Below are 27,549 nucleotides of genomic sequence, written 5' to 3'. Positions count from 1 at the left end.
ATAATTAATAAATACGAACAAATGTTTTACTGTACACTCAATACACGCCTCGTGCGCATATTCGGAGATCAACGTACCAAAATAACTCTCAACTACTTCCGTTTCGATACGCATCGCGTTTTGCTCGTTGCGAATGTCATGAGACTCGCTCGATTGATGTGGGGCTGACCCCGACGTTTCAAAGCCGGGCTGTTCTCATCGCTTCAGCTGCATAGACAGTCTGTTTTGTGGAAGAAATTTCAAGAACCTAGTAAAACAGCATGGGCCTGCTAGCGAGAGCTCAGTACACTGTTTACAGCATAACCAGCTTTGTGATCCTGTGCGTTGGTAAGGTAGTTTCTTCAGCCTGCGAACATATACCCACCTGAAGCTTGCTCTGTGAAAGTGCTGGTTGTTGGGCGGAGTTTTTCCCGCATATTGTTACTAGTCGAGCAATCTATCTTCCGTAGTTTCGGCTTTTTTTTTTCTTTTTGGCGCTGCAGCAGCCGGGCCTTACTCAATGCGCACGCAAGATGAGCTTCTACCTTGCTAATGTCGCTCCTTATCTTTCTCTTTCAGCCCTGTACTACATCCTCTCGGGAAAAGGCTCGAGGCTAGATTTCGGATGGTAAGTTGCTTTCTGTTTGCGTAGTGTGAGTCTTTACTACATTCAGGTATACATTATTCCATTCAGCGGCGGTAGCTACGTTTGTGTACGCAACCTGTTTAAGCTAGTTGTGTCAAACATGCCAAAAAGGGAGCTAGATACGTTGGTCATTGAATTAACTGAACCATTTCTATAGTCAGTATATCTTAACTTAGCCACAGTATGCTGCTTATGACTAGCCGATCAGTTTTGGTGAAGGCACTACGATGTTCGACGGGTCAGTCGACCTGCCGCGTTCCACAACCAACGTCAAACGTTATTATTTTTTTTCATCCAAATGAAGGTAACCTAAAACCAATTGCGCATACATTCGGGGCCTGTTTTCATACTTTATATGTCAAAATTGTACATTGCCCCGCCGCGGTGGTCTAGTGGCTAAGGTACTCGGCTGCTGACCCGCAGGTCGCGGGATGGAATCCCGGCTGCGGCGGCTGCATTTTCGATGAAGGCGAAAATGCCGTAGGCCGGTGTGCTCAGGTTTGGGTGCGCGTTAAAGAATTCCAGGTGGTCAAAATTTCCGGAGCCCTCCACTACGGCGCCTCTCATAATCATAGTGTGGTTTTCGGACGCTAAATCCCACATATCAATCAAAATTGTACATTACTGGATATAGAGTATTTTATTCTATTCTAATTACATTTAATGACTGAAACTCACGCCAAATAACCAATTGCGTCAATTTCTTTACTGGAATGTAATATTGTGTGCCTTAGAATATTTTGTGGCATCTGTAATCATTTTTCCCACCTGCTTATCTATAAGCCACTGGTCTTTGAATTAGGGGTAAGATCGGTTATTATGACTTCCACTCAGTCTGCCAATAGCTGTCTGCTGTGCCAGCATTGGGTAGTAGGATGTAGCGTTCTTTTTTTTCACCTGCATACTGTGTTGTGAAAGTTTGACAAATAGTTCCAGTTAACGCAAAATATTGTTATGGGGTCATGATGTTGATGAAGGCAGAAGTCAGCGTTTCCAAGGTGAAACAGATGAAACTCTTTATTTGGCCGAGCCTGTGGCCGGGAGACTAGAGGTCGAACTACGGGAGACTAGAGGTCGAACTAACTAAACACAGCGTGCACTGATTGCGGCAGAGAGAGCTTCAACTGTCGATATACTGATCTGTGGCTAGGTGCGTCTGCATTTATGCATGCGGCATCGAATATTTGAACGTTATCTCTGGTGGCTCTGTTTGTTTGAGAATAAATTCAGCTGTTATCACTCTGCCTGGTCGCCGAATCATTCCGCATACAATTTACTCCTAACACGATTAATCAGACATCGGGTTCAGACACATTAATCACACTAACACATTAATCAGACACTCCCTAAGATACATGCAAAAAAATTGCATCTTTTGATGCATAACGACCACTGTGGATTCATTCATTGTGAACAAGGCACTCGTGTTGACTGCTGAAGCACCAGTTATGTTGTTTCGTGTTCTTTTACAGTTGGCGAGTGTACATTTTCTTCAACTGTGATATACCTAAAAGACACTCCTTTGTGGTGTGGTGTTATGTGGCTCTAAGTGAGCTTATCCTCATGCATCAATTGTGGTTCTGCAAAACTAGAAAAGGGCGAAAAGAGAGCAAGATAAATTGCTCATAAAATGAAATGAACTTTCTCCATGGCCTGTATGAATTCACTAAAAGTCGTGCTGCGTATGTCTTTAGTAGATCACTTTTATGAGGGCATCACGATGTTCGACGGATGATTGTACCTGTCGTGTCCCAGAACCAACTTCAAAACTATTACTTTTATTACTATTCAAAACTATTACATTTGTTGGAATTAATGCAACTAGAGATTAATTGTGCGCACACTTGGAGCCTGATTTTATTCCTTCTATGTGAAAATGGAACACAACTGACTGCAGAATATTGAAGAGTTTAAGTACCTGCTAACTACACTTAATTACTGAAACTCGCATAAACCAGCACACTGTGTTTTTTCTTTCTTGGAATGTAACATCGAGTGCCTTAAAATCGTGGTGCGTGAATGCAACTTATTCATACCCAGTGCACCTGAAGGAGGTGTTTTTTCAAGGACGTATGCTTTTTTAACGACATAAGCCACAGCAGTTACTAAGTATGCTCTCCCGTGCTTTTGCACTGTGCCTTGCATTGTGTACCTCTGTCTTTTCATTCAACGAGTGCTCATTGTTCTACAGGCTCTTGGAAGGAATATCGCCGTACATGTGGTGCTGCCTCGGGATTGGTCTGTCCATCTCACTCTCGGTTGTTGGCGCAGCAAGGTAGGCATTATGCATACTACTATGTTGTCCCGCCACTGAATGTTTGTGCCACCATGTCACTAAAGGTGATGCCACTAACGGCATTATAGCTGATGAGATTTGATTTAATGACATCTATGGTGTCAGCTCTACAGAAGATCCCGACATTAAGGACAAAATATGGCAACACGTTCATTATCAAATACCTACAGCATTAAATTGTTTACATGGTTGCGTCGATTTCAGTTTTGAACCTTCTAACACCATTATCAAATCCATCCCGATGCCACATGATATTGAGTATGCTTACCCTTTGACCTTTAGCATCTTCATCGATTTGAGTTACATGATGTTCTTTCTTATGCTTGATTTCACACTGTATAGCAATTAAGTTGTTTTCTTGCATTTTATTTGACATTGTATAATAATACCATAGTAATCTTTGTTGTGTTGTCATTTTTAGAAACACATTTTTCATGTATCAGGATGCTCAGTGGCCCACGTACCCAACTGCATTTAGGAACAGAGGCCCCTTTGTCAGTCTGTATAGCCTTCAAGCTCTGCTCCTGATTACGTGAGAATTCAGGACAAATAAGCTTTAATTCGAATCGGAAGAAAGGCGAGGTACTGGAAAGACAATGGAGCCACTGGAGAAATTTGTCACTCAATTTGTGATCATTAAATCATGTTTGCAGCTTTTTTAAATATTCCAATGTCAGTTGGATCCCCCCTGTTATAATTTGGTAGTGGGGGCATAACATTGTCTCGGGCAAAATTCGAAAAATGCAGTTCTTGCTTTGTCCTGCTTTTTAACCCTTTCACAAGTGAAAGCGACGAAAAAAAAAAAAACGGAAACACTTGCCAAAATGATTGAAACATTTTTTTTTCCTGTCTAGTTGTAGAACCTCTTTTTCTGAATAAAACTGCACCAATTTTTCAACGCAATAATGTTTGTTTATTTTTCTAATTACGTTCAAAAATATCGCATGTGTGGGACTAGGGGTGCTAATGTAATGAAAGGTGAGATGCAGGAGAAGGAGGAATAAGCTCTATTGAAAAAGCATAGACAAGTGGGGCCATTTCACAAAGAAAAATACAGCTACAGCAGATACGGTCGTCATTGGGTTCGCTTGGGACCAATTTTATTGTGATAGAAATTATATGGACCCTCTCAGCTGATTTCAGCCGTTGTTTTATGTCCCAGATATGTATATGTATGTATATATGATTAGAAAAGGCACAAAGAAAAATAAATTAGAAACAAAAATTCTAAGGCGCCTTACCGGAGATTTGAACCAGCGACCCTTCACTCCACGTTGTGCTACGTTAACCAGCTAGGCCACACCGGTCATGCTATTTATGTCACTAACGGCGAGCTTTGTATATATATACAAACTATTTACTGGGAGATGATTTAAACTAACCGAAACGTTTTTGAAGAAACTCGACGTTTCAGAACCGACTTGGTTCCTTTCTCAGGGGAGACTGCTGGACTACAAAGCAGCGGCGTCTTAAAAGCACTCGCGGAGCGGGTAATAACCTTCCTCCGAGTGCTTTGAAGACGCCGCTGCTTCGTAGTCTGGCAGTCTCCCCTGAGGAAAGAACCAAGTCGGTTTCGAAACGTCAAGTTTCTTCAAAAAATTCTAGTCATCTCCCAGTTTTTATACCCAACCAGACAGACTTCTGTCGAATGTTAACATCTAAGACAAACTATTTACCACTGGCTTATTGTTCGTGGACTTGCAAGAAACATTCTTGTATTAATTGGGTTCCTCATTTCAGTGTTTGTTTGAGAAGACTCCGTTGATGGGTTGGTTGGTACATGTCTATATATGTATACTGAGTATTTGTAGCGCTAAAAAATGAGGGCTGTAGAAGATACATAAACTACACAGAAATGCATTGACTTTGACCTAAAATCTATTGAGAAGCATAAAGACAGTTTTTATACATGTGCATATGTTATCAACAACTCGAAGATGAAATTGCTAACAGCCAAACAAAAACTGTTCACATTGGGAAGTAGATTTCGACTGCCTAAAGGAGTACTAACATCAGTTCTAAATATATTCGGATTGGAAAAAAGTTTATTGGCGACTGTTGCGACAGTGGTCCTACAATGAAACACGATCGGGCAAGAGCAACGGTCAAGCAGATGCCAGCGATGATCAGCACGAGCCGAGCGAGCGAAGCCCAGCACCCAGTACCCAAGCGGTGGCGATGTTGCTTGCCAACGATGCTCTTTCTTCTTCACAATATGCCCCCGCCGAGAAAGAGCCATCCTGGCGACCTAAGAGTCTGGAGGCAGAGGGCTATGATATGGCTTAAGGCGGGCGACGTGGACGATGTCACGTCCACGCCGGCGCATGTCGTCAGATGGGGAAAGTGGCTCGATGAGAAAATTCACCGGCGAGGTTTGCTCCAAAACGCGGTATGGGCCCTCGTACTTTGGAACGAGTTTTGAGGAAATGCCGGGGGTTTGGTAAGGAACAGCCAGTCATACAAGTGATCCTGGGGAATAGCTGGGGCTTTGTGAAGAGTCGGCGTTGTTTTCCTTCTGGCGCTGTTGTTCTTGTGACGTAAAGGTGCGTGCGAGTTCACGGCACTCTTTCGCATTTCGGGCAGCTTCGGACACAGATGGGCATTCGGATGCGTCAGGACGGTATGGAAGGAGAGTGTCGATGGTGTGGGATGGTTCGCGTCCATAAAGAAGAAAGAAAGGTGAAAAATCCAGTGGTAGACTGTGCCGCGGTGTTATATGCGAACGTGATGAATGGAAGAATGCAATCCCAGTTAGTGTGATTGGATGTACTTATATGGCGAGCATATCGCCAAGGGTGCGGTTAAATCTTTCCGTGAGCTTGTTAGTCTGCGGGTGGTATGCCGTGGTCTTGCGATGAACAACATGGCATTCAGAAAGCAGAGACGTGACGACTTCTGATAGGAAGGCTCGACCTCGGTCGCTTAGTAGTTCTCGAGGTGCACCATGTCGTAGTATGAAGCGATGAAGGATGCTACGTCCCGCGCAGTGGCCCTTGGAAGGGCGGCGGTCTCAGCGTAGCGTGTTAAATGGTCTGCAGCGACTATGATCCACCGATTTTCATCTGATGTTGTCGGTAGAGGTCCATAGAGATCAATTCCGATCCGATCGAAAGGTTTGGCAAGGCACGGAAGCGGTTGAAGAGCACCAGACGAGTGGAAAGGCGGTGATTTGCGGCGTTGACAGTCAGGGCAGCCCATAACGAATTTTCGAACGCAATTATACATTCCGCGCTGGTAGAAGCGATGGCGAATGCGTTCGTAAGTTTTGAAAACTCCGGCATGACCACATTGGGGATCGTCATGAAAGGAGGCGCAGATTTGTGATCGCAAACTGCGCGGGACAACCAAGAGCCACTTACGACCTTCGGGGGCGTAGTTGCGTTGGTGTAGCAGCCGATCACGAATGGCGAAATGAGCAGTTTGACGTCGGAGAGATCGTGGTACCGCAGTGGTTGACGATCCAGAGAGACAGTTAAAAAGGGAAGCGATCCACGGGTCTTTGTGTTGTTCACTGGTAAAGGAGTCGAGGTCGAGAGATGCGACGGAGTTGGTACCAGTGGTTCCGCAGGCCGAGTCGGGAGGTAAAGGCGAACGCGACATGGCGTCAGCGTCAGAATGCTTGCGTCCGCTGCGATAGATGACACGAATGTCGTACTCTTGGATTTGCAGTGCCCACCGAGCTAGGCGGCCAGAAGAATCTTTCAATGTGGCGAGCCAACAAAGTGCATGGTGGTCTGTCACCAGGTCGAATGGGTGACCGTACAAATAAGGGCGGAACTTGCGAAGCGCCCACACTAGCGCCAAGCACTCTTTTTTCAGTGACGCTGTAATTGGCCTCAGCTTTAGTAAGTGTGCGACTCGCATAAGCGACGACGTATTCGGAGTAGCCCGGCTTGCGTTTGGCGAGGACGGCACCTAGACCAACCCCACTAGCGTCTGTGTGAAGTTCCGTTGCAGCTGTTGGGCCGAAATGCCGAAGAATTGGAGGAGATGTTGGCAGACTACGGAGCGTGGCAAACGCGACGTCGCAGTCAGAAGACCAGGATAAAAGGTCTGCGTCACCGCGTAGGAGGTGGGTCAGTGGTGACATGATCGACGCAAAATTTCGCACGAAGCGCCGGAAGTACGAGCATAGTCCGACAAAACTGCGTAATTCTTTCAGTGTAGTAGGTTTCGGGAACTCAGCGACTGCTCGCAGTTTTGCAGGGTCAGGTCGAACACCATGCTTGGACACGATGTGCCCTAAGATGGACAGCTCTCGCGTGGGGAAGCGGCACTTTTTAAGGTTTAGTTGAAGCCCAGCTTTGGTTAAACACGTCAGAACCAGTTGGAGCCGAAGCAGATGTGTAGGAAAATCGGGAGAGAAAACGACAATGTCGTCGAGGTAGCATAGACACACAGACCACTTCAGTCCATGCAGTGTGTTGTCCATGACTCGTTCAAACGTGGCAGGAGCATTACAAAGCCCAAATGGCATTACGTTAAATTCGTACAGGCCATCTGGTGTAATGAACGCAGTTTTCTGGCGATCAGCTTCTGCCATAGGAACCTGCCAGTATCCAGATCGTAAGTCTAAGGAGGAGAAGAATTCGGCTCCTTGGAGGCTGTCAAGGGCGTCGTCAATGCGTGGTAATGGATAGACGTCTTTCCGCGTCACCTTGTTCAATTGCCGGTAGTCGACGCAAAATCGAATCGATCCATCCTTCTTTCGAACTAGAACGACAGGAGATGCCCAAGGACCGTGTGATGGTTGAATAACGCGACGGCGTAGCATCTCTTCGACCTGGTCGTTGATGACGTGACGTTCTGCAGCAGAGACGGTACGGTCTTTGACGCAATGGCTGGTGCGAACCGGTGTCAATGTAGTGGTGCACTGCTGAAGTACGACCCAATTGCGGCTGAGAAACGTCGAATGAATTTGGAAGTGCTGGAGGAGATTAAGAAGCTCGGCGCGTTCTTGAGCAGTTAAGGTGTCGGCGATGGAACTCGAGAAGGTGTCACTCGATGAGCATTCCTGTGGGGAAAGGGCATGAAGTTCGGTCGAGGCGCTACTGCACGATTCGTCTGGCATGTTAAGGAATAAAGAGGAATCGAGGTACTCTACTCGACCAAGACATTCGCCGGCAAGTAGCGTAAGCGGTGCAGAAAGGGGGTTGTGGACGAAAATATTGCTTCGGCCCGCAGTGCTGTCGAGTGTAGCGAAAGGCAAGGAAACGGCTCTGCGGCTCATGAAAATGTCGGAAGGTGTCAACATTACTGTAGCATCGTTATGGTCATCGCAGCAAACAGGGACAGCGGCAAGAGAGGCTGGCGGAATTTCAGTGTCTTCACGTACGACGAGTTTTGGGGACCGCTCAAGAGTTTCGTGCAAAGGTTCATCAGACAGGTGCGAAAATTGAACTTCAGCGCGTGCGCAGTCGATGACCGTATGATGATGTGACAGGAAGTCCCACCCAAGGGTAACCTCATGCGAGCACACCGAAAGGACGATGAACTCGACAACGTACATAGAGCCTTGGATGAATATGCGGGCCGTACAGGTGCCGAGAGGTCGAACTGGTTGTGCGCTAGCTGTACGAAGCGATAGTCCAGAGAGCGGCGTGGTCACTTTGTGTAGGGAGCGGCAGAGCTGGGCGGCTATAACAGAAACGGCAGCACCTGTGTCGACGAGGGCAAAGGTAGAAACACCATCGACAGATATGGCGACGACGTTAGCTGGTGAAGTGCGAGGACTTGAGCATTTCGACGACGGCGCAGTTCTTGCCTCTGGAACTGCGGCGTTCAGTTTTCCCGGTTGGAGGAAGCGGGTCGGGGACGCATTGGGGACAGAGATCGCCTGCGAGGAGACAGCGAGCGGGGAGAGTGAGTCGGATCTGGGGGCTGGGGTTTCTGAGACTCGGGAGGATTAGTGTAGCCATACTGCAGTGAAGGATAGGGAGCAGATAGGTGCATGGGCTGCGGGTCATACGGTAACGGCCAAGTAGCGTTGTGTTGTGATTGGAAGCGACGACGACAATATCGTGCCACGTGTCCTGGAGTATCGCAGGCGTAGCAGATCGGTCGATTGTCAGCAGTGCGCCAGGAATTGCTGACTCGCGGTGCGGCCCCAGGTGTCGAAAGAGGGCTAGAGTGGGGAGCAACTGCAGGCATGGGTGGCAAAAGCTGCTGGCGGGGTCCGCTGTGTACCACCTGGGCATAAGTAACAGGCGCGGCCACGGGCTTCATAGCCGGCGCATGGAGAACAGGCATTGCCACGGGCTGCTGGTCGGCAGCGACGGGAACAGCCTGAGCTACCTCTTCGGCAATAACGTCGCGGAGTGGCGAGGGCAGACGAGAAGACGACGGCTGCTGCGTGAAGGGAATCAACGACAGCTGCCGAGCTACTTCTTCACGCACAAAGTCTTTGATCTCTTGCAGGGTTGTTGAGTAACCAGAAACAGAAGTAAGACTAGATAGTGAGTCAGCGTGTGAGGAAAATGGCCGAGTCAGGGTGCGCTGCTTCCTCAACTCGTCGAAACTTTGACATAAAGTCACAAGTTCCGCAACAATGGCGGGATTGCGCGCCAGGAGCATCTGAAATGCGCCGTCACTTATCCCTTTGAGGATGTGTTGAATCTTCTCCGACTCGGGCATGGCGTTGTTCACTCGGTTGCAAAGACTAATAATGTCTTCGATGTAACTGGTGAACGATTCAGATGGCTTCTGTGCGCGAGTCCGCAAGCGTTGTTCGGCTCTGGACTTGCGGACAGCGGGTTGGCCGAAAACATCAGCAAACGACGTTTTGAAGATGGACCATGTCGTAATGTCGTTTTTGTGGTTATTATACCACATTTCGGCCATGTCAGTGAGGTAAAAGATGACGTTAGTCAGTTTGTCCGCGTCATCCCACTTGTTGTTTGCGCTCACCGGTTCGTAGTTAGCGAACCAGTCTTCCACGTCGGTCTCATCAGCTCCGCTAAAGACTTAGGGCTCTCGCAAACGAAGAACGCCGGATAGTCTTCACAGGATAGTCTCTTTAAGATGAAATCTGTGGTGTCTAGAACCATAAATATGAAACTGTGGTGCCTGGGAATGCACCAATATCTTTGTAATACCTCAAAAAAGCACTTTCAGTTTTGGAGAGGTTTCCCAGTGACATGTCATGTCAGTGTGGTGTCATGGCGAGACAGGCCACTTCATAGAGGCAGATCTGCTGATGGTGCGCATAAATGTCTCGTCCAGTGATCCCAACAGCAGTTTCTGCGATTTACGCACGACGCTGAGATTGCAAACTTAGTGGAACTGTGTTGATTTGTCGAGATAATTTCCATTGCAAGGCTGGCTTGCTAATGCTCAGTGACGAAAACCTTAACATCAAAGTAAAGTATTTTATGCCCATTGTCTGAGTCCAGTGTTTGAATAACATTAAAGCTGCATACCAAAGAAACGAAAAACATTTTTTGAACGGTGTCAAAATGACGTCAGTACTCGTGTAATTGCTCCAAGTATAACTGACCGAGAAATGCAGTTTTTGTTTTGTCACCAGTGATTGCGCTTCATGTTGCTGATAACATGTGCACATGTATAAAAACTGGCTTTGTGCTACTCAGTAAACTTCAGTTGGAAGCCAGCGAAAGTCATTTGTGTGTATTATGTTTTTTTATCAGTGCTGCAAAAACTTGGTCAAGTCTCTTCGGAATATTGATGGCAAAATCTATTCTCGTGCAGTGGCATTTTCACAACAGGCGTGAGCATCGTGGGTGGGGGTGTGAAGGCCCCACGCATTCGCACCAAGAACCTAGTTTCCATCATCTTTTGCGAAGCCGTCGCCATCTATGGCATCATCATGGCCATTGTTCTTCAGGGCCAGATCAACAGATTCAACGACGACACACTCGACTACAAACAGAAGGCACTCAACTACATGTCGGGTATGACTCGGCATTTATTAATGCCATGAGTTTCTCACAATAATACCTAGAGGGAAGTCTAGCAGCACCTGCTGTGTGAATTTCTTAAAAGGACCAACAACTGCCCGGAACATGAAATGAGATGACTGCACGGATGGAAAGATTGTCCCTTGTAGTGACTAAAACTAACCCTCTTTTTCTCTTGAAAAGTGGATTTATATGTTTCTTCATCGAAATTCGTAGAAATAGCTTGTGGTGCCACCTGGTGGCAGAAACTTCAGTTATTTGATGGACCCTGTCATGTGACTGTAGATGAGTGTACACGGTCAACAATTTTTATGTTCGTATTGAAATATTGATTGCAACTTTATAGTGAAAAATATTACTCCATAAAAATGTACATATAGACCTGCCTTAGTAATACGCTTCGAAGTGGCGCTGCCTTCGCATGACGTAATGATCTCATGCTCGTCAGCACTTCCTGAGCAACTTTTCTACGTGCTCATAAAACGCTGCACACAGTTTACAGGTCGCCAAGATTTTTGGGCGACATGGTCTTTCTACCTACACTTTGTCTTGGAAATTACGTGTAGTGCTATTCGTCACGGCCGCGCAGTAAATGCGCAGTGACATTTCCGGTGATTGCACAGGCCCAACAACCTTGGGCGCACGCCCATGTAACGCGGTACAAATAATGAGAACCTGTATGAAGCCGCCCCGTTTTATTGTAATAGCTTGTTATTTTCAATATAGTTGTAAAGCTCAAATAAATGTGGTTAAGCATAGTTACAGGAACTCCTGCGAAAGCAGACAAGAGCATGCGCAGGTCTCTGAAAGGCTACCGGCATCGCTAATAATCTTCAGCGTTGCTAGACAAAAGGAACATCCATGTTTAGAGCCTTTCTGATAAAAAAAAAATATGGCTTGTAAAATAAATACATGTTTTTTGGATTAACTACTGCAGCTACGAACACTGCGAAGGGTAAGCTTTTTGTGGTGCCGAAAAAACTGAGTCGAAAAAGAATCAGTTGTCGGTCCCTTTAAAGGAGCAAGGGTGCAACAGCTGCACCATTTGCACTATTGAGCTCCAAACTTGTTTATCTGCACCATCCTGCGCTGAACTTTCCCTAGTGCGCCAAACTGGTTTATCAATAAGTACCGCACTGCATCGCAGCACCCGAATGTAGCGGCAAGGTGTGGGGTGCCACCAAGCTCCATGACCGAAAACGTGCTTGAAACAATTGGGCTTTCTGTTTCATCAAAAGGTTTTTTGTTTCGCCAAAGCTCTGATCGTTCAAGCAACAGCTGTGAACTTTGGTTTCAAGGGTGCAGTCGATGGCGCGCTCAATCTGAACAGTTATCCGATCAACCCAAGTGGAACCCTTCTACGTGCTGCGTCTTCAACGCGAAGTGACCGCGCGAAAACAGAATCTCCTGGCACAGCCATATTACACATGCGTTTTGCAGAGTTATGCGGATCCAAAAGAGTTAGCCTTACTTCGTGTAATATTACAATTTGTTGCAATTGCATTCATTGCTTCGCCCTTGCAGTGAAACTGTTTTTTTTTAATACCTTGATGTAGGCTGGTGCAAATATTCAAATGCTTTGAATATTCAAACAAATAGTCAAGTATTCAAATTCGCTTTGATTGGAATTTAAATTATCAAAAATTTCGACATATTCGACATGAACGAGTAGGTGTATACTAAACTGCATGTTCTGCCTATAAAGGTGTTTTCACTGCAGTACAGTGGTGCAAAACCATGAAAGCACTTATCCAGGAGAAATTTGCTTTGCCACGAGGCTCTTTTCAAACTCAAAGTCCTGCAACAATTTTTGGGCACGGTCAGCAAATGCTGCCCTTTGGTAGTTGAGGCAACGGAGAACACGCGAGCCAAATATTATAGCGCAGCACGTGATGTGTAATTGACAATTAATTTTCAAAGTCAGATAAAAATTGCCCTCTCTCGGCAAATGACACCACAATATCAAAAATCACTCGTCACAGCCATTGTGCCAGCTATTAGCTGATTTGAGCATGGGTTGCTCGGTCGTTACTGGGGCCACTGCGGGTGGCCACGACATGTCCACATGCGCAATCGCACTGATAAGCTGCGTATTCAAAAAAAAAAAAAAAGAGAGACAGTGCTCAAGGTCACAAGATTCACATGACATATTTTCTTTCTCTATGCCATTTCTTCCGGCTTTGCTTCAAGCGCTTTCATTGGGACGAGAAAAGAGAATGCAATTGCAGCATGTGGCAAATCTTTGTGACTGCTCATACTGGAGAGATTCTAAAAATTTTTGGGCGGTTAATTCATAAGGCAATAAGCTTCTTTAGTGAATTCATTCCATGGCTACTGAAACACTGTTGCAGGGTCACTTATACTCAAGATGATTGATCATATTTAAGCTTAAAAGCTTGTTTTTCTGGCTTATACACTAACTGCAATGAATAATGTTACATATTTTAGAGGTTATCACTTGCATCCTACTGAAAGTAAAATTATGCTACTTCTAAAAGTTGTTTCGAGTTCTTTTGTATGGAAAAAATAAAAAAACTCTTGCATAAAGGCCTTGTTAAAAAAAAAAAAACATATTGTGCAAGTTAGTTAGGTAATGATAAATACGCCCATTTTCGTTTATACGTGATGTATTTTATTCGAATTTAATTCAAAATTATTCAACTAAAATCACTATTCGATTCGAATTCACTTAGAACCTAAAATTCAGTATTCACATAAGCCCAACTTGATGGCAGTGATTAGAAAAAGAAAAAGATGACGGTAACAGTGCTCAAAAGAAAAGGATGTTTGGTGTATGGTTCCTGGAACTGCCTAACAAAGACAAATGCACAAGACTGCTCATAGAGCGCCAGTGAAAATTTTCTTGTTCACTTCCCTGCTGTGCTCCATACGGTGCTTATAGACTCTTCGGTTAACGCTCGCACGTTAAGGTTAAAAACTTGATATGAAGTGATGCTGGCTCTCTTGAATCCAATCTTATGTAACTACAAGGCGCGGCTCTAAAAGAATAAAGCCGCTTCACGGAGAGCAACTCTTCGCAGTCTCTTTGCGATGAGCCTGTAGAAGTGTACACAAACGACCCGCTGATGGTTGCTGTGCTAGCGCATGCGCCTGTGATTGTAACTGCACCCTTAGAGCAAAGGTCACTGTTGCCGCTCGAGCGACAACTCCCTCCCCCCCTCATGTTCTTTCATGCTTGTTCAAGACTGGCAGGGCGTTTCCTCTCAGCTTAGATGGCAATCCTTCTGATTGGGCTTATGTTATTGTGTGCACCCACAGAGTGAAGAAAATGGGCTGGCCCATTCGATCTCTGCATCAGCCGCATTCGTTCGCCACGCTCACGCACTTCTACCCATGGGTAAAAAGTATAATGCTGGATGGAGTTATCAATGTGGACGTTATACTGAACATAATGGCAAAAGCAACAACCTGTTGAGAGTATCCATGACATGTAATTGCTTTCACAATAGCAAGGCTATGGCATAATTTATCTTAGGGTAAAGCACAACGTAGTTTAGGGTTTAAGAAATGCAGGGTTGGACAAATGTTGCTTAACTAGTTTTGTGAAACAGGGCTACATCTGCTCAGAATGTTCTCTCTTACTGCGCTAAAATTGCTATCAGGGTGGCCTTTCTGGCAAACCTGCTCCAAAACGTCTTTCTGGCTGCTCCAAGCGTGCTACAAAAGGCACCTTTGCCTGCTCCCAGGATTACACCCAAACCCTTGTACCCATCTGGGGCAGTGGCACTAAATTTTCGCTCATAAATGGCAGTATGTGGTTTTATTCATATAACGAGTATTTTTAGAGGCACACGAGCAGCGCGAGCACCTGACTCCACTAGTGTACTCTCAAGCTGACGTAACAAGCCACATGTTTTGCAAGCATCTGTATTCTGGCAAATAATATCGTTTCATGGTGCGTACAATAAAGCTATTGCAGCCTCATTCTTGGCATTTAAAATGAAATAATCTACAGTAGCTGAAACTTGGGTAGAGGACGACGGCTGCACTCCATAAGCACATGACGTCACACGCACCATGGCAAAATGAAGGTCGCTGGCAGTGGGTAGGGTTTATAGCTGGCAACTTTAAGTGCTCAATTTGCAATGAAATATTCTTTTCCAGCGTATTTAGATGTGAAGCAACTTATAATAGAGTTCAATTAGGTGGTGTGCGGTGTGACCACCCTTACCGCGCATGTGCAACAGCTGGCCCCAGTACTGCCAGAACCCACTCATGTGCTAGAGCATTTCGGCCTGCGTAAGAGGCTGTGGTCTCTCTCCCTTACACTCTCTCAGCTATCACATGACAGTGTCGGGGAACGAGATTCTGCAGACGCTTGATGAACCCACATGTTCCCGTGTGGTGTGCTTTCATGTGGCATGCTCCAACGAGAGTTCAGGGCAAGCAACAGAAACTACAGTGGATTCATAGTGTACTCCACTTGCATGGACGCATTGGCATCAGGCAAGGTGCCCATGATGAGCGCAACTTTTAAGTCGACCCATGCGCTGCTTTGCATGGCTCCCTTTTAGTGGGCAATGGTGTAATTTTTCATACACGCACAGGCACAATAGGCCCCTTTTTTTCCATTTTTCACTGCAAACCGTGATTCGGTGGTTGATCATGTTACAGCCCCTTTTAGTGGGTACATAAGAACAGGGAACTTTGAAATTAATTCAATTACTAATCAAACAGTGCCAGAAATAAATAAAATTAAATCAGACACTTTCTCAGTAGTAATACAATGTTGAACAGGAGTATTAACAATAATTTTAATTACATCTCCAGATCCCAGTACTCCTAACTTTTGTATTGAAATCGCGAATCCACAGCTAGCAAAGTCATGGGGCCCAATTGCACAGGTGGCTCAATTACACTACTGTGTTCTGCTCTTGAAGGCAAATCTTAGGTGTCAAAATGTGGCATAGCACTAACATGCACAGATCTGCGAGAGAGGACAGCATCGCGCTTGTCTCTTCAATGTCCGTGTGTGTTAGCACTATGCCACATTTTATCCTGAGAAGCTCAAGGGTCCTCCAAGTTTTTTTGTCGATTGACATGTCTTGCCGCTCTTTTGTCCTTACAGGTTACATAATGTTTGGAGCAGGCCTGGTGGTTGGCCTGAGCAATCTCTTCTGCGGGATGTCTGTGGGCGTGGTGGGCTCGGGTGCTGCGCTTGCTGATGCGGCTAACCCAGCACTCTTTGTCAAGCTTCTTATTGTGGAGATCTTTGCCAGTGCCATTGGCTTGTTTGGCCTAATTGTGGCCGTCATCATGGTAAGTTAGGCCTCATTTACTTAACATACGTAATGACTTGTATAATTATTTTAACAATGGTGATTCCTTTGGCTTCATGTCATGTGTAATGTGAAACAAAAGCTGTTGATGAGGCATCTTCTAAGCCATCTCTCCATAGTTTATTGCCACCACTTGTTATTGATCTGCACTGTACACATAACATCTCACTGTCATGATCTTAATACTCGTACATTTTACTCGCCTTTGACGTGAGGAATTTTAGGCCCCTATACAGCAGCTACTAAACTTTTGGCGCTCTTAGGCCATGAAATAGCCCTTGCACCGGTAAACATCGTACATCATCCTTCATAATTCTGCCTCATGTGCCTCGTTCTTCCAAGCATGCCTGGTTAAAAAAAGGAGCTATTGTATACATACAAGCCCAAAATAGTTGAGAGTGAAACATTTTCAGCTGTTTGTGGTTAGCATGTGAAACTGTATCACACCAAGAAAGGAGCTAAAAGATGCATAATTTATGATTGAGTTGTCTTTAATTCCACAGGGTTGCCATTTTTTTTCTTTTATTTTTGCATCTTAATCATGTACTTATCACAATTTTTCGAAGATACTATGTCAAACACCAAAAAAAGCACTGATTACGTAAGATAAGGTGTTAAAGAGCATCGTCACCATGGTCGAAGAAGCCAATTGTAGGCTGATGGGCTCATGAGTTGACTTAATCCGACTCTGATCAAGCCGTGAGTAATGTTTTGGTGAGTTTGAGACCAGCTGAAGAAAATTTTTGTGAGTCTGAGTTCGAGTGAGTCCAAAGCTCAAAATATATTTCATGAGTAAGTCTGAATGCGCTCCACAAGTTTTGCCAACCTATGCTTGGGCCAATTTTTTTTTTGTTGTTATTGAGACTGTACTCTTATAGCACTGCACACCTCATATCAGGACCGAAAGCCATTTTGGCAAGTAATGGGTAAGCTTTTCGCAACTCTGCAAAACCACATAATTCAGCTTCATTACCTATTGAATTGCAAACACTGCGGAATCAGGGCGTAGATGAAGTATATATAAACATTTTGGAAGAAATCTACAGGGGATCAACTGCTACCATAGTGCTTCATAAAGAAAGCAACAGAATACCAATCAAGAAGGGTGTAAGGCAGGGGGAAACAATTTCCCCAATGCTATTTACCGCGTGCTTACAGGAGGTTTTCAGAAGCCTAGAATGGGAACAGTTAGGGATAAGAGTCAATGGAGAATACCTTAGTAACCTGCGCTTCGCCGATGACATTGCATTGCTGAGTAACTCGGGGGACGAATTGCAACTCATGATTACGGAGTTAGACAAGGAGAGCAGAAAGGTGGGTCTTAAAAAATTAATCTGCAGAAAACGAAAGTAATGTACAACAACCTTGGCAAGGAGCAGCGCTTTGAGATAGGTAATAGTGCACTTGAAGTTGTAAAAGACTATGTCTACTTAGGGCAGGTAATAACCGCAGAGCCGAACCATGAGATTGAAGTAACTAGAAGAATAAGAATGGGGTGGAGCACATTCGGCAAGCACTCTCAAATTATGACAGGTAGATTGCCACTATCCCTCAAGAGGAAGGTATATAACAGCTGTATCTTGCTGGTACTTAGCTACGGAGCAGAAACCTGGAGACTTACAAAGAGGGTTCAGCTTAAATTGAGGACGACGCAGCGAGCAATGGAAAGAAAAATGGTAGGTGTAGCATTAAGAGACAAGAAGAGAGCAGAGTGGATTAAGGAACAAACGGGGGTTAAGGATATCATAGCTGAAATCAAGAAAAAGAAATGGACATGGGCAGGGCATGTAGCGCGTAGACAGGATAACCGCTGGTCATTAAGGGTAACTGACTGGATTCCCAAAGAAGGGAAGCGGGTTAGGGGGAGACAGAAGGTTAGGTGGGCAGATGAGATTAAGAAATTTGCGGGTATAAATTGGAAGCAGCAAGCACAGGACCGGGTTAACTGACGGAACATGGGAGAGGCCTTTGTCCTGCAGTGGACGTAGTCAGGCTGATGATGATGATGACCTATTGAATTTGCTCCTTCAAATTTAGATTCTGCTGTTTCTTTTCTGACCGAATTAACCTGCAGGGATGCAACAGCTGTGCCAGTTGTACTAACTTCATACAATTCCCAATTTCCCAATGCACCAAAGATATAAAATTTACCGAATCGCCCCACACTGCACCAAAATTCTTGACCAGCCTTAAAATTTTCTCAGTTGCACTCATTATGGCGAGAAATGGAGGCCACGTTGGCCACCTGTAGATTGCGTCATCAATCAATCCAGGAATCCAGGCACGTTGACCCTAAACCACGCTGTAAGACACGTACTCATTAGGCCAGGACACTCTCGAAACGTGGTTGACCAGATAAAGTAACATCACATTACAGCAGTGGATATCAGCGGGATGATGCAAAATGCATTGTTGTAGCCAGCAACACTCTGTGGGAAATGTGAATTTTTCTATCAGCAAATGTGGCCATGTCATGGTAGGAACTAAAGCTGCAAGCGTATACTGCTGCTACTGTGCGGGAGCAAACTCGGCGTGCCAGGAACGACGACGTTGCCTGCGACCACATTGGTTGCCGTAGGAACAACACATGTGATAGATATCGGGTGCCATTGCTAAGTCAATGGATGCATGCTTTTGTTGCTTTATATAGTCAAATACACCTTGCAAGCGAGCCAAGAAATTGTGCCCTAAACCTAAACCGATTGTAAATAAAAGAACAGGAATGGGTGGGGGGGATATCTTGGTCTTGTTCTAACCCCTGCAGAAGGTCGCTTAAACCACCTTTGCCACCGTACACCGTTGGCCTGCTGAAAAGTGTTTCAAGATTTGGAAGGGGCTGTTAGCACTAGTCGTGGGGCACAGCACAGTTTGTTGTCTCACGTGTGTGTGTGTGTGTGTGTGTGTGTGTGTGCTACATAATTGTGTGTACTGTAGACACAAATAGACTCAATAGACTCTTCCCGAGGCCAGTTGCTTCATTCTGCATCTCGTCCTCCTCCTCTTCTCCCTAACTCCTCGCGCACTAGAATCCTGATGCTGTTGCTGTTAGTCATCACTGTACTAATATGATTTCGCCAGTCCCCAAAAAATCAAACAAAACTGTGCACCCCCCATTTTTTTTTTGCCACACCTACTCCCCAGTTTTACACATTTCAAGGTTGCCAGCCTAGCAGATGCACATTTGAATCCTCAAATTCTGTCAAAGGATTTGACAAGTGTGGCAGGTACTAATGTAGACTTCGTCATTGTTTGCCGAGTGGGGTGGTTCAAAATACCACTTTTATTGAAACAGCAGTGTTCATATTCACTCTGCGCTGTTGAGGTGTAGTCGAATGATTTGTTTTATATTATTTATATATATATATATATATATATATATATATATATATATATATATATATATATATATATATATATATATATATATATATATAATCAAAATGCAAGCCTTCTCTTTTTCATACCGCTCTAAATTTCTATTTTAGTGGTGTTATATAGTAACCTTTTGCTGCTCCATAAATTGCTCCAAATTTCATTTTGGCTGTTGCACCCCTGAGCCTGCCTCTCTTCATAAGCAGTGAATGTTCTATTTAGTGTTAGTCTTCATGTTGTTTTTAAGCCACTGCATTATTTATGTAGTAGAACACTTCAAAGCTGACATTTTGACCAGCTAACTTGTATTTAGTGTCCAGTTCTGTTATTGAACTTTACTGCTGATGCTATAATCATATTTGTAAAAAGTTACAAGCCCCCACTGTCATCTCTTCACTTTCGGAATGTAGATCGAATGTTCTATGCATCACTGGTTTTACAAAATTTACTTTGTCAATATATTATTGAAATGGCACCCTGTTTCAGGCATCAGTGCTGCCACTCTGCTATCAAGATGATTGGTTGCCTTGATAGTTCAGCAGTCATAATTCTCAACTACTGAACTGACAGATGCAGGTTCGATTCCGATTGTAGCAGTTGTATTTTGATAGAGGCGCAAACCTAGAGAGTTGAACTTAGCTCCACTGCCAAGTGGTCAAAATTTCCCAAGTGTGACTCGTATTGTAGTTTTGGCATGTAAAACCCCTGCAGGTTTAAATATTATTTCTTAACAGCAAGTTGATATTCTAGCTACCAGTGCCGGCTATGATGGCAAATGATGCATGTACTGCTAGAAGCAGAGAGGGTGACGTCCTCTCACAGCTTGAATCCCCAATTGTGGCTCAGCAAAAGCTCATAATTTCACAGGACTGGAGCAGCTAGCTGTCCAAATCAACCGAATGCCAAATTATCAAAAGTATATCTAGAAAACACTGAAGAAACCTCACCAATGCACTTTTTCTCGACGAACGTGTAACTTCAGCACTTGCAAAAAGGACAGTGTGAGCCGCAATCTTCATCATTCCCGACTTGAGGATCGTCCCAGTTTAACTGGACTGCAGTTAAAAACAGTCAAATTAATGACAGTTTGATTGCAGTAAACAAATATGCTGGCCAGGACCAATGTACATGTTAAACTAATCCAATTTTTCAAATTAACGAACTTTCACCACAGGAAATGAGGACATGCTGCTCTCATTTGTCTGTTGAGGAGCACATAACAAGTAATGTCATAGCGACCAGTGCATGCTCTCTTGCAATGGTTAGATATGTGTGGTTTAACACACCAAAGCCACCATATGATTATGAGAGACGCCGTAGTGGAGGGCTCCGGAAATTTCGACCACCTGGGGTTCTTTAACGTGCACTCAAATCTGAGCTACATTTCCGCTTCCATCGGAAATGCAGCTGCCGCAGCCGGGATTCAATCCCGCGACTTGCGGGTCAGCAGCCGAGTACCTTAGCCACTAGACAACCGTGGCGGGGCTCTCTTGCAATGGTTGTAACTGGCAACATGTGAAAAACAATTATCCTTCTGTGATTTCAGTCTGCCAAAATCAGCATGGGTGACTCTTTGAAGGCCTAGTGTGGTACAACTCCAGAACATTCCACCCCAAAGGCAAGAGCAGCTTTCATTCTCACTTCAATATGTGCATGCTTTTTGAAAAAAATGTTTTTTATTAGTTGTGTTTACTGAATGAAGATTTTTCTGCATATTTCTAGTATCCAAATAGATTTTTATTATCTGCACTAGAACGAAAAATGTGCAACTTGTGAGAGCATATTTCTTCGGGTGTTTTTTTAGCAAACTAGCTTTGTCAAACACAAAAGCGAGCTATGTGGCAAAACTGCCAGCCTAGCCGTCAGTGCTAGTTTGTTTTCATTGAACTTCGAATGCAATATCAACAGATGCAATTATGAGTGAAAAGCTATTGCTTTATACTTACAAATAATTATAATTTTGTACACGACATTATAAGTATGTAAATAGCATCATCGGCTACACCTGTTTTCTGGCAGGCTCATTGCATACTCTGTTTTTTTTTTTTTTTTTGGATTAAGAGAACTTCAAAAAAGAGAAGGTTTGGGCGTGTTGGTTATTTATAGTTCTTCATAAAACAGAGCCCACAAAATACAGGACAGAAGGAGATCAGGACAAGCACTCACTATCAACTGTAGTTTTGTTCCAGAATCAGAGCATGTATACACCCATCGAAATCGCAATAAACAGGAGAAAGAACAAAAGAAAAAAAAAAGTAATGAAACCAGAACGAAAAAAGGACACGTGTCTACGCCAAGAATTCATGCTTTTTAACAAATAACGGGATGGAAGGGATACTAACACACCTGTCACCTGCCCTCGCTATCTCTGCCGCCTCTACGATTTCTCTAGTCGTTTTTTTCCGGTGCCGATACAGTACAACTGTCTGACTGAACAGTGGAACACAGTGTCCGTCAATTTCAGTGTTCCCGATTTTGTTTTTATGCTCCTGCAGGCGAACGTTGAAGCATCTGCCAGTCTGGCCTATGTAATACCTGCCACATGAAACAGGAATTCTGTACAGTACGCCTCTTGCACAGAAAACGTAGTATCATTTTCTGTACAAGAGGTGTAGTGTCTTAACGTAGACACATGTCCTTTTTTCGTTCTGGTTTCTTTCCTTTTCTTTTTTCTTTCTCCTCTTTATTGCGGTTTCGATGGGTGTCTGATTCTGCAATAAAATTTCAGTTGATAATGAGCACTTGTCCTGATCTTTTTCTGTCCCGAGTTTCGTGCGCTCTGTTTAATGAGGACTAATGAAGAGAAGGTGCAGTAGATCCTCCTAAAAAATTATGCTAGAAAATGTTGTTGAGATAGCATATCTTTTGTTCTAATGCAACTATTTAAAATCTACTCATAGATTTGCAATGTGCAGTATTACTAAGTAAGTGTATTAAATTTCATTCTGTTACTCAACTATTGAAGCTACTTAAAACACACTATAAAACCCACACCTCCGCTACCACTGACAATAAATAAAGACTGCATATCGGTGTTGCGCAACTGTGCTGGAAAGGGTCGACATAATTTTTTGCCAAATTTTGCGAAGACATAGCATTTTTTTTCCTGCATTTTTTTCAAAGCAATGTTTTTTCAAGTAAAACAGTGTAAAAATCAGTAGTATGCTGAAAGATATGACTTATTGGCAGGCACATTTACAAATTGAAGCGGGTGACTGCATACTGTGATTGTACGAATAGTAAATTCTAGGTACTAAAGAAATAGTTGAATAATTCAAATTGAATAGTACATATAGCATATTGTAAAGAAAAATTTGCACATTTGTCATGACCCAACTAACCTGCGCAATATATCTTAAAATTGGAAGGAGACATGTGAGAATGTCTTGCTTTTTGGTTTGAAATGAAGTTGAAGTATCCAATTGAATAGTCACAGGATTTGAATTTCAATAGGATAATAACCTCGGTGAAATATGTTACATGTCAAAGTTTACTACACGTAGAGCCACTGTAACGAGCTTTTAAACTTAAAATTTCATGCAACGTTGAGTGGGGCTTTGGGTAAGTGCAGATTTTTTAATGCGCTGGTGTTTTGATGACTCGTCATTTCTACACTGCAGCGAAACCATTCCTACAGTGGCGCTACATGCGGTCTAATATGTGCCAGTTTGTTCATCTTGAATAATTTCAATTAGTGCCAAAGTAAAATGAAATACTGTTTTATTCGTTCAAATATTCGAAGTGCTCAAATATTTGCACATGCTTGATCTCAACCGCTCCTGCCTTGTTTTGAAAACAGTAAATCTGAAAACATCTATCACAGGTTCATTTAAATGAAACACTTGTTTGTGTAGCATTTACCGCAATGTCCATTAGGATTTTACATGACTGAGAATTTCAGATAGGGCTCTACTTTATTCCTACAGCTGAGCGTTAATTTCACGCAGTCACCGAGACCATTAAATTTGGAACTTTGTAAAATTGAGAAATGGATTTTAATATAAATTGTATAGCAGAGACTAACAAAAGCTGCCACATTAGTCCAGTGCCGTTAACACTCACCTGCATGCGTTGAGAGTTGATGCGTGCTTTCACTATCTGGTGGAACTGACCCTAAGCCTGGAAAGAAATACACACTCTGTTGTTTCATACAGTTTTGGTTTACAGTTTTGCAATAAACAAAACGAGACCCTCTTCGCTGCAACGATTATACTGCTTTAATGCTAATAGGCAGACAGTCTAGATGCCATAAATATGAAAAAGGCTCCATTTCTATGCATCTTTTTCTCCTAGAATGCTTCATTAAATTGAGTTTGGCGGTGAGGTTTGGTTGATTATTTAGATTTCATAAAAACATTAAGCGCATGGGAAACTACGAGGGGAATCTGAATTTCTTCGTTAAATCTTCCCAATTTAATGAAGAAATCCGTAAAATCTGGTTGTGAAATAAATTTTTCATTGTATGCTTATCTTTTTCTCTCTAACATGTGTATTTACTATATGTTCTGCAGCTCGTCTTTATCTACCCCTCTCAAGTGTGCTGGAAACCCAGCAGGATCATTGTGGACTTGTTGCAGCGAGGTCCGTCGCGACGGATGCTCTTCAAGAAATGAAACTGCCGGGATTTTTTCGACATAGTGTGGATGTTCCCATTTAACCAAGTCACTACTGTTTTTCATCTGTACAGTACAGTTTGCTCAGTTCCCAACATTACTACAAAAAATGTCCCCCATTGCTATGCTTCTCTGCACCTGAAAGCTTTTCTTAATATTTAAACTTCAATGAAAGTCACCAAGTTTATGTACTTATTACTTCAAACTGTGCAATTTCTATCCTATTTCACTAAGTAGATTTTAAATTTCAGGTGCCATTTTAGGAGTTATACTTTGCCTAAATAGAGAAAGTTACAAAATAAATAAGCACGTCAAAATAATCTGGAATGAGTATTAAGTGCAAGAAAACAAATGCAGATGTTTTAAGCCCATTTCAACAAAAGTTGTGGTATATTGAATACTTGTGACAGAGATCCCTGCTTGATGTAGGCTAATTGGCAAATGTTGGACATGCCATAGCTTTTTTTTGCTTCAAAGGGGCTTCGAACATCAATTATTGTTTTTTGCCCTCGTACTCATTTCAGGCCATTGCGATTTGCTTAATTACTTTCAGTTTAGGTAAACTATGGCTCCCAAAAAGCATAGATACTTTAAAAACTACGTGTTATACAACAAAATTAATTGCATATTTCTAATTGCTCACAAATATACATAAACTTTTGTATCAATCGATACATAATTGAGAAGAAATCGAGACCCATGTACCCACTTAACTGCATACAGTGTCCCTGTTGGGTGCCGTCAAGTAACACATCAAGTAGCCTTACTGCAATTTCCTGTGAATTCTAGTCTTATTGCCTTTAGCGCACATCTCGGTTGGGAGTGTGGACCCTGATGTGAATCCTCGTTTCTGTGGTTATTGGCGTTTTATTGCTCTTGAGTTCCGAGAAAAAAAAAAAAGTGACCTACTGTTGAAAAAATGTACCAGAAAGTGAGTGCACCTCTATTTCATCAGTACTATGCTTATGCTTCAGTATGGAAATGTTGTGAATGTATCGTTAAAGTGTGAAATATTTATTTGTACATATGCAACAATTGCCGCGTTGCTCCTGTGTACAAAGATAGTAAAATAAAAAATACAGTTGTCAATACAGCTTCTCGTTGAATGCTTGGATCCCAACTGCTGCCACCAGCAGATCACCCATAATAAAATAATTACTTTCTTGTATTACAGATGTGTATACAGTGAAAGTTAATTCTAACTCTAAGGGTATATCAAAAATATTGAACATCGTTTGAGGTTCGCCTTCATGACTAGATAGCGATAGGATAATTGGCCCTCGCGTGCATCACTATTTGGACTTCTACCCTGTTTTAGTTTTCGGCGCATGTATCAGCAGTGTCATAAGGAAACTAATGACTATGCACATAGTATTTGCCATTTCATTCCATCATTCAATGCCTACTGCAAGCACAGTTAAGTCCCCACTATGCATCTGTAAGGTAAGAAAAACTTGTGCAGCTGTTCATTTCATTGATGCTTCTGCTGTTGATGGTGAAATGTGACTGAGCACTTTGTAATAAGTGGGCCTTTAAAACACCTACTTGTTGTTTAATTCACATCTTTTGACACATCGCTACACTTTTGCCACAAACTACTACACTACTACAGAAAGAAGTCTCCTTGCACTGGATGAAATATATATATATATATATATATATATATATATATATATATATATATATATATATATATATATATATATATATATATATATATATTGTTAAGGCGTTTATTAGCCGGCAACGAACGAGAATATAAAATGGCGACAGTCACAGCCAAGCACGGGCTCTCACCGCGAGCGGCGTCCTTGTTGGGTAGCCCCACTAGAAGGTACTCAAGAGTTCCGACCCATTTGATAGTTCGGAGGCTTCGCTACAATTACCCCGGGGTCGAAGAGGGAGCCGCCTGGCGACCTAACAGCTTGTTATTATGAGCGGGTCATAATAAGCCTTCAGGCGCTCCACGTTGACGATGTCTTGCCCACGGCGGCGCATGTCCGAAGATTGTTCAACGGGTTCGATCAGATAGTTGACGGGTGAGGTGCGCTCGATGACACGGTGGGGGCCTTCGTATTTGGGACGTAGTTTGGAAGAGAGGCCAGCGGCAGAGGTCGGGATCGAGAGCCATACAAGCGCACCAGGAAGGAACGTGGGCTCAGAAGTGGTGCTGGCATCACGGATACTCTTCTGCCGCTCTTGCTCTTGCGTCGTAAAAGTCTTGGCAAGCTCGCGACACTCTTCAGCAAGCCTGGCTGTCTCGGAAATAGGTGTACACTCAGATGGATCCGGCGTGTACGGGAGTATCGTGTCCATGGTGTGCGACGGGTGCCTTCCGTACAGCAAGTAGAAAGGTGAAAAACCAGTCGTGCTCTGAGGGGCGGTGTTGTAGGCGTAGGTGACGAAGGGCAGTATATTATCCCAATTAGTGTGGTTGGCAGCGACGTACATAGAAAGCATGTCACCGAGGGTGCGGTTAAAGCGTTCGGTGAGGCCATTCGTCTGTGGGTGGTAAGCAGTAGTTTTGCGGTGGACAGAATGGCACTCCGTCAGAATGGCTTCGACGACTTCCGACAAGAAGACACGGCCTCGATCGCTGAGAAGCTCTTGGGGTGGTCCGTGGCGCAGTATAAATCGATGCAGCAGGAAGGACGCAACATCGCGCGCAGCAGCCGCAGGGAGAGCGGCGGTTTCGGCGTATCGCGTTAAATGGTCAACGGCAACGATGGCCCAGCGATTACCAGCGGACGTCAGAGGAAGTGGTCCATACAAATCGATACCTACGCGCCCAAAGGGACAGTCAGGGCAAGGTAACGGTTGTAGACTGGCGTGCGACATGTGGGCTGACGGTTTGCGGCGTTGGCAAGTGAGGCAAGAGCGAACGAACTGCTGCACATAGCGGTACATCCCGCGCCAGAAGTAGCGTTGTCGAATGCGATGGTAGGTTTTGAATACCCCAGAGTGCGCGCATTGCGGATCAGAATGGAAGGATTCACATATCTCTGACCGCAGACTGCGGGGTATCACGAGTAATCACTGCCGGCCGTAGGCGTCATAATTGCGTCGGTGTAGGAGGCCGTCACGAATGGCGAGCTTGACGACGCAATGCACGCGTGGATGGCGTTGCGGATGGATCAGAGAGCATGTCGATGAGCGGACCGATCCAATTATCCTTTCGCTGTTCGGTAGCGATGATGTCAACATCAATGGCAGAAACAGCAGCCGAGGATACTGAGCAGAGCACATCACCTTCAGGCAGAGGGGAGCGCGAGAGGGGGTCGGCGTCAGCATGCTGGCGTCCGTTGCGGTACAGCACGCGGATATCGTAGTCTTGTAAGCGAAGAGCCCAACGGGCGAGACGGCCTGAGGGATCCTTCAATGATGAAAGCCAGCATAGTGCATGATGGTCGGTGACGACATCGAATGG

General features: G+C 44.0%; 2 protein-coding genes across 4 annotated transcripts in view; one reads left to right on the top strand and one right to left on the bottom strand.

Annotated features, from left to right (window-relative positions):
• Positions 1-27,549, bottom strand: part of LOC119180814 (uncharacterized) — a 317,273-nt gene that overhangs the window by 268,630 nt on the left and 21,094 nt on the right. For 2 of the 3 annotated variants that reach the window (XM_075874896.1, XM_075874897.1), the window contains exons 2-3: positions 23,572-23,628; positions 20,457-20,564 (exon numbers count right to left, since the gene is read on the bottom strand). In XM_075874896.1, coding sequence (XP_075731011.1) covers positions 20,457-20,531 — 75 coding nt within the window. In that variant the 5' untranslated portion in view covers positions 20,532-20,564; positions 23,572-23,628. Of the gene's footprint in view, positions 1-20,456; positions 20,565-23,571; positions 23,629-27,549 lie in introns of those variants that run through there. The other variant, XM_075874898.1, reaches the window with a different exon arrangement.
• On the top strand, positions 117-25,215 carry LOC119181238 (V-type proton ATPase 21 kDa proteolipid subunit c''). The gene is made up of 7 exons (XM_037432434.2): positions 117-327; positions 559-607; positions 2,817-2,900; positions 10,629-10,831; positions 15,927-16,117; positions 21,056-21,127; positions 24,021-25,215. Exons 1-6 carry the CDS (start codon positions 261-263, stop codon positions 21,092-21,094), a joined length of 633 nt encoding a protein of 210 aa, XP_037288331.1. The 5' UTR covers positions 117-260; the 3' UTR covers positions 21,095-21,127; positions 24,021-25,215.

This window comes from Rhipicephalus microplus, chromosome 10 (assembly GCF_043290135.1).
Source record: "Rhipicephalus microplus isolate Deutch F79 chromosome 10, USDA_Rmic, whole genome shotgun sequence".
Classification (NCBI taxonomy): domain Eukaryota; kingdom Metazoa; phylum Arthropoda; class Arachnida; order Ixodida; family Ixodidae; genus Rhipicephalus; species Rhipicephalus microplus.
This window is presented reverse-complemented; position numbering and strand designations above follow the sequence as displayed.

What these genes read in the sequence shown, in the direction of transcription:
- LOC119181238 (XM_037432434.2), top strand. Translation starts at nt 261, where the DNA reads ATGGGCCTGCTAGCGAGAGCTCAGTACACTGTTTACAGCATAACCAGC. An exon ending in GGCACTCAACTACATGTCGG is followed by an intron (nt 10,832 to 15,926) that starts GTATGACTCGGC and finishes TTGTCCTTACAG; the next exon opens with GTTACATAATGTTTGGAGCA. An exon ending in TAATTGTGGCCGTCATCATG is followed by an intron (nt 16,118 to 21,055) that starts GTAAGTTAGGCC and finishes CTGTGATTTCAG; the next exon opens with TCTGCCAAAATCAGCATGGG.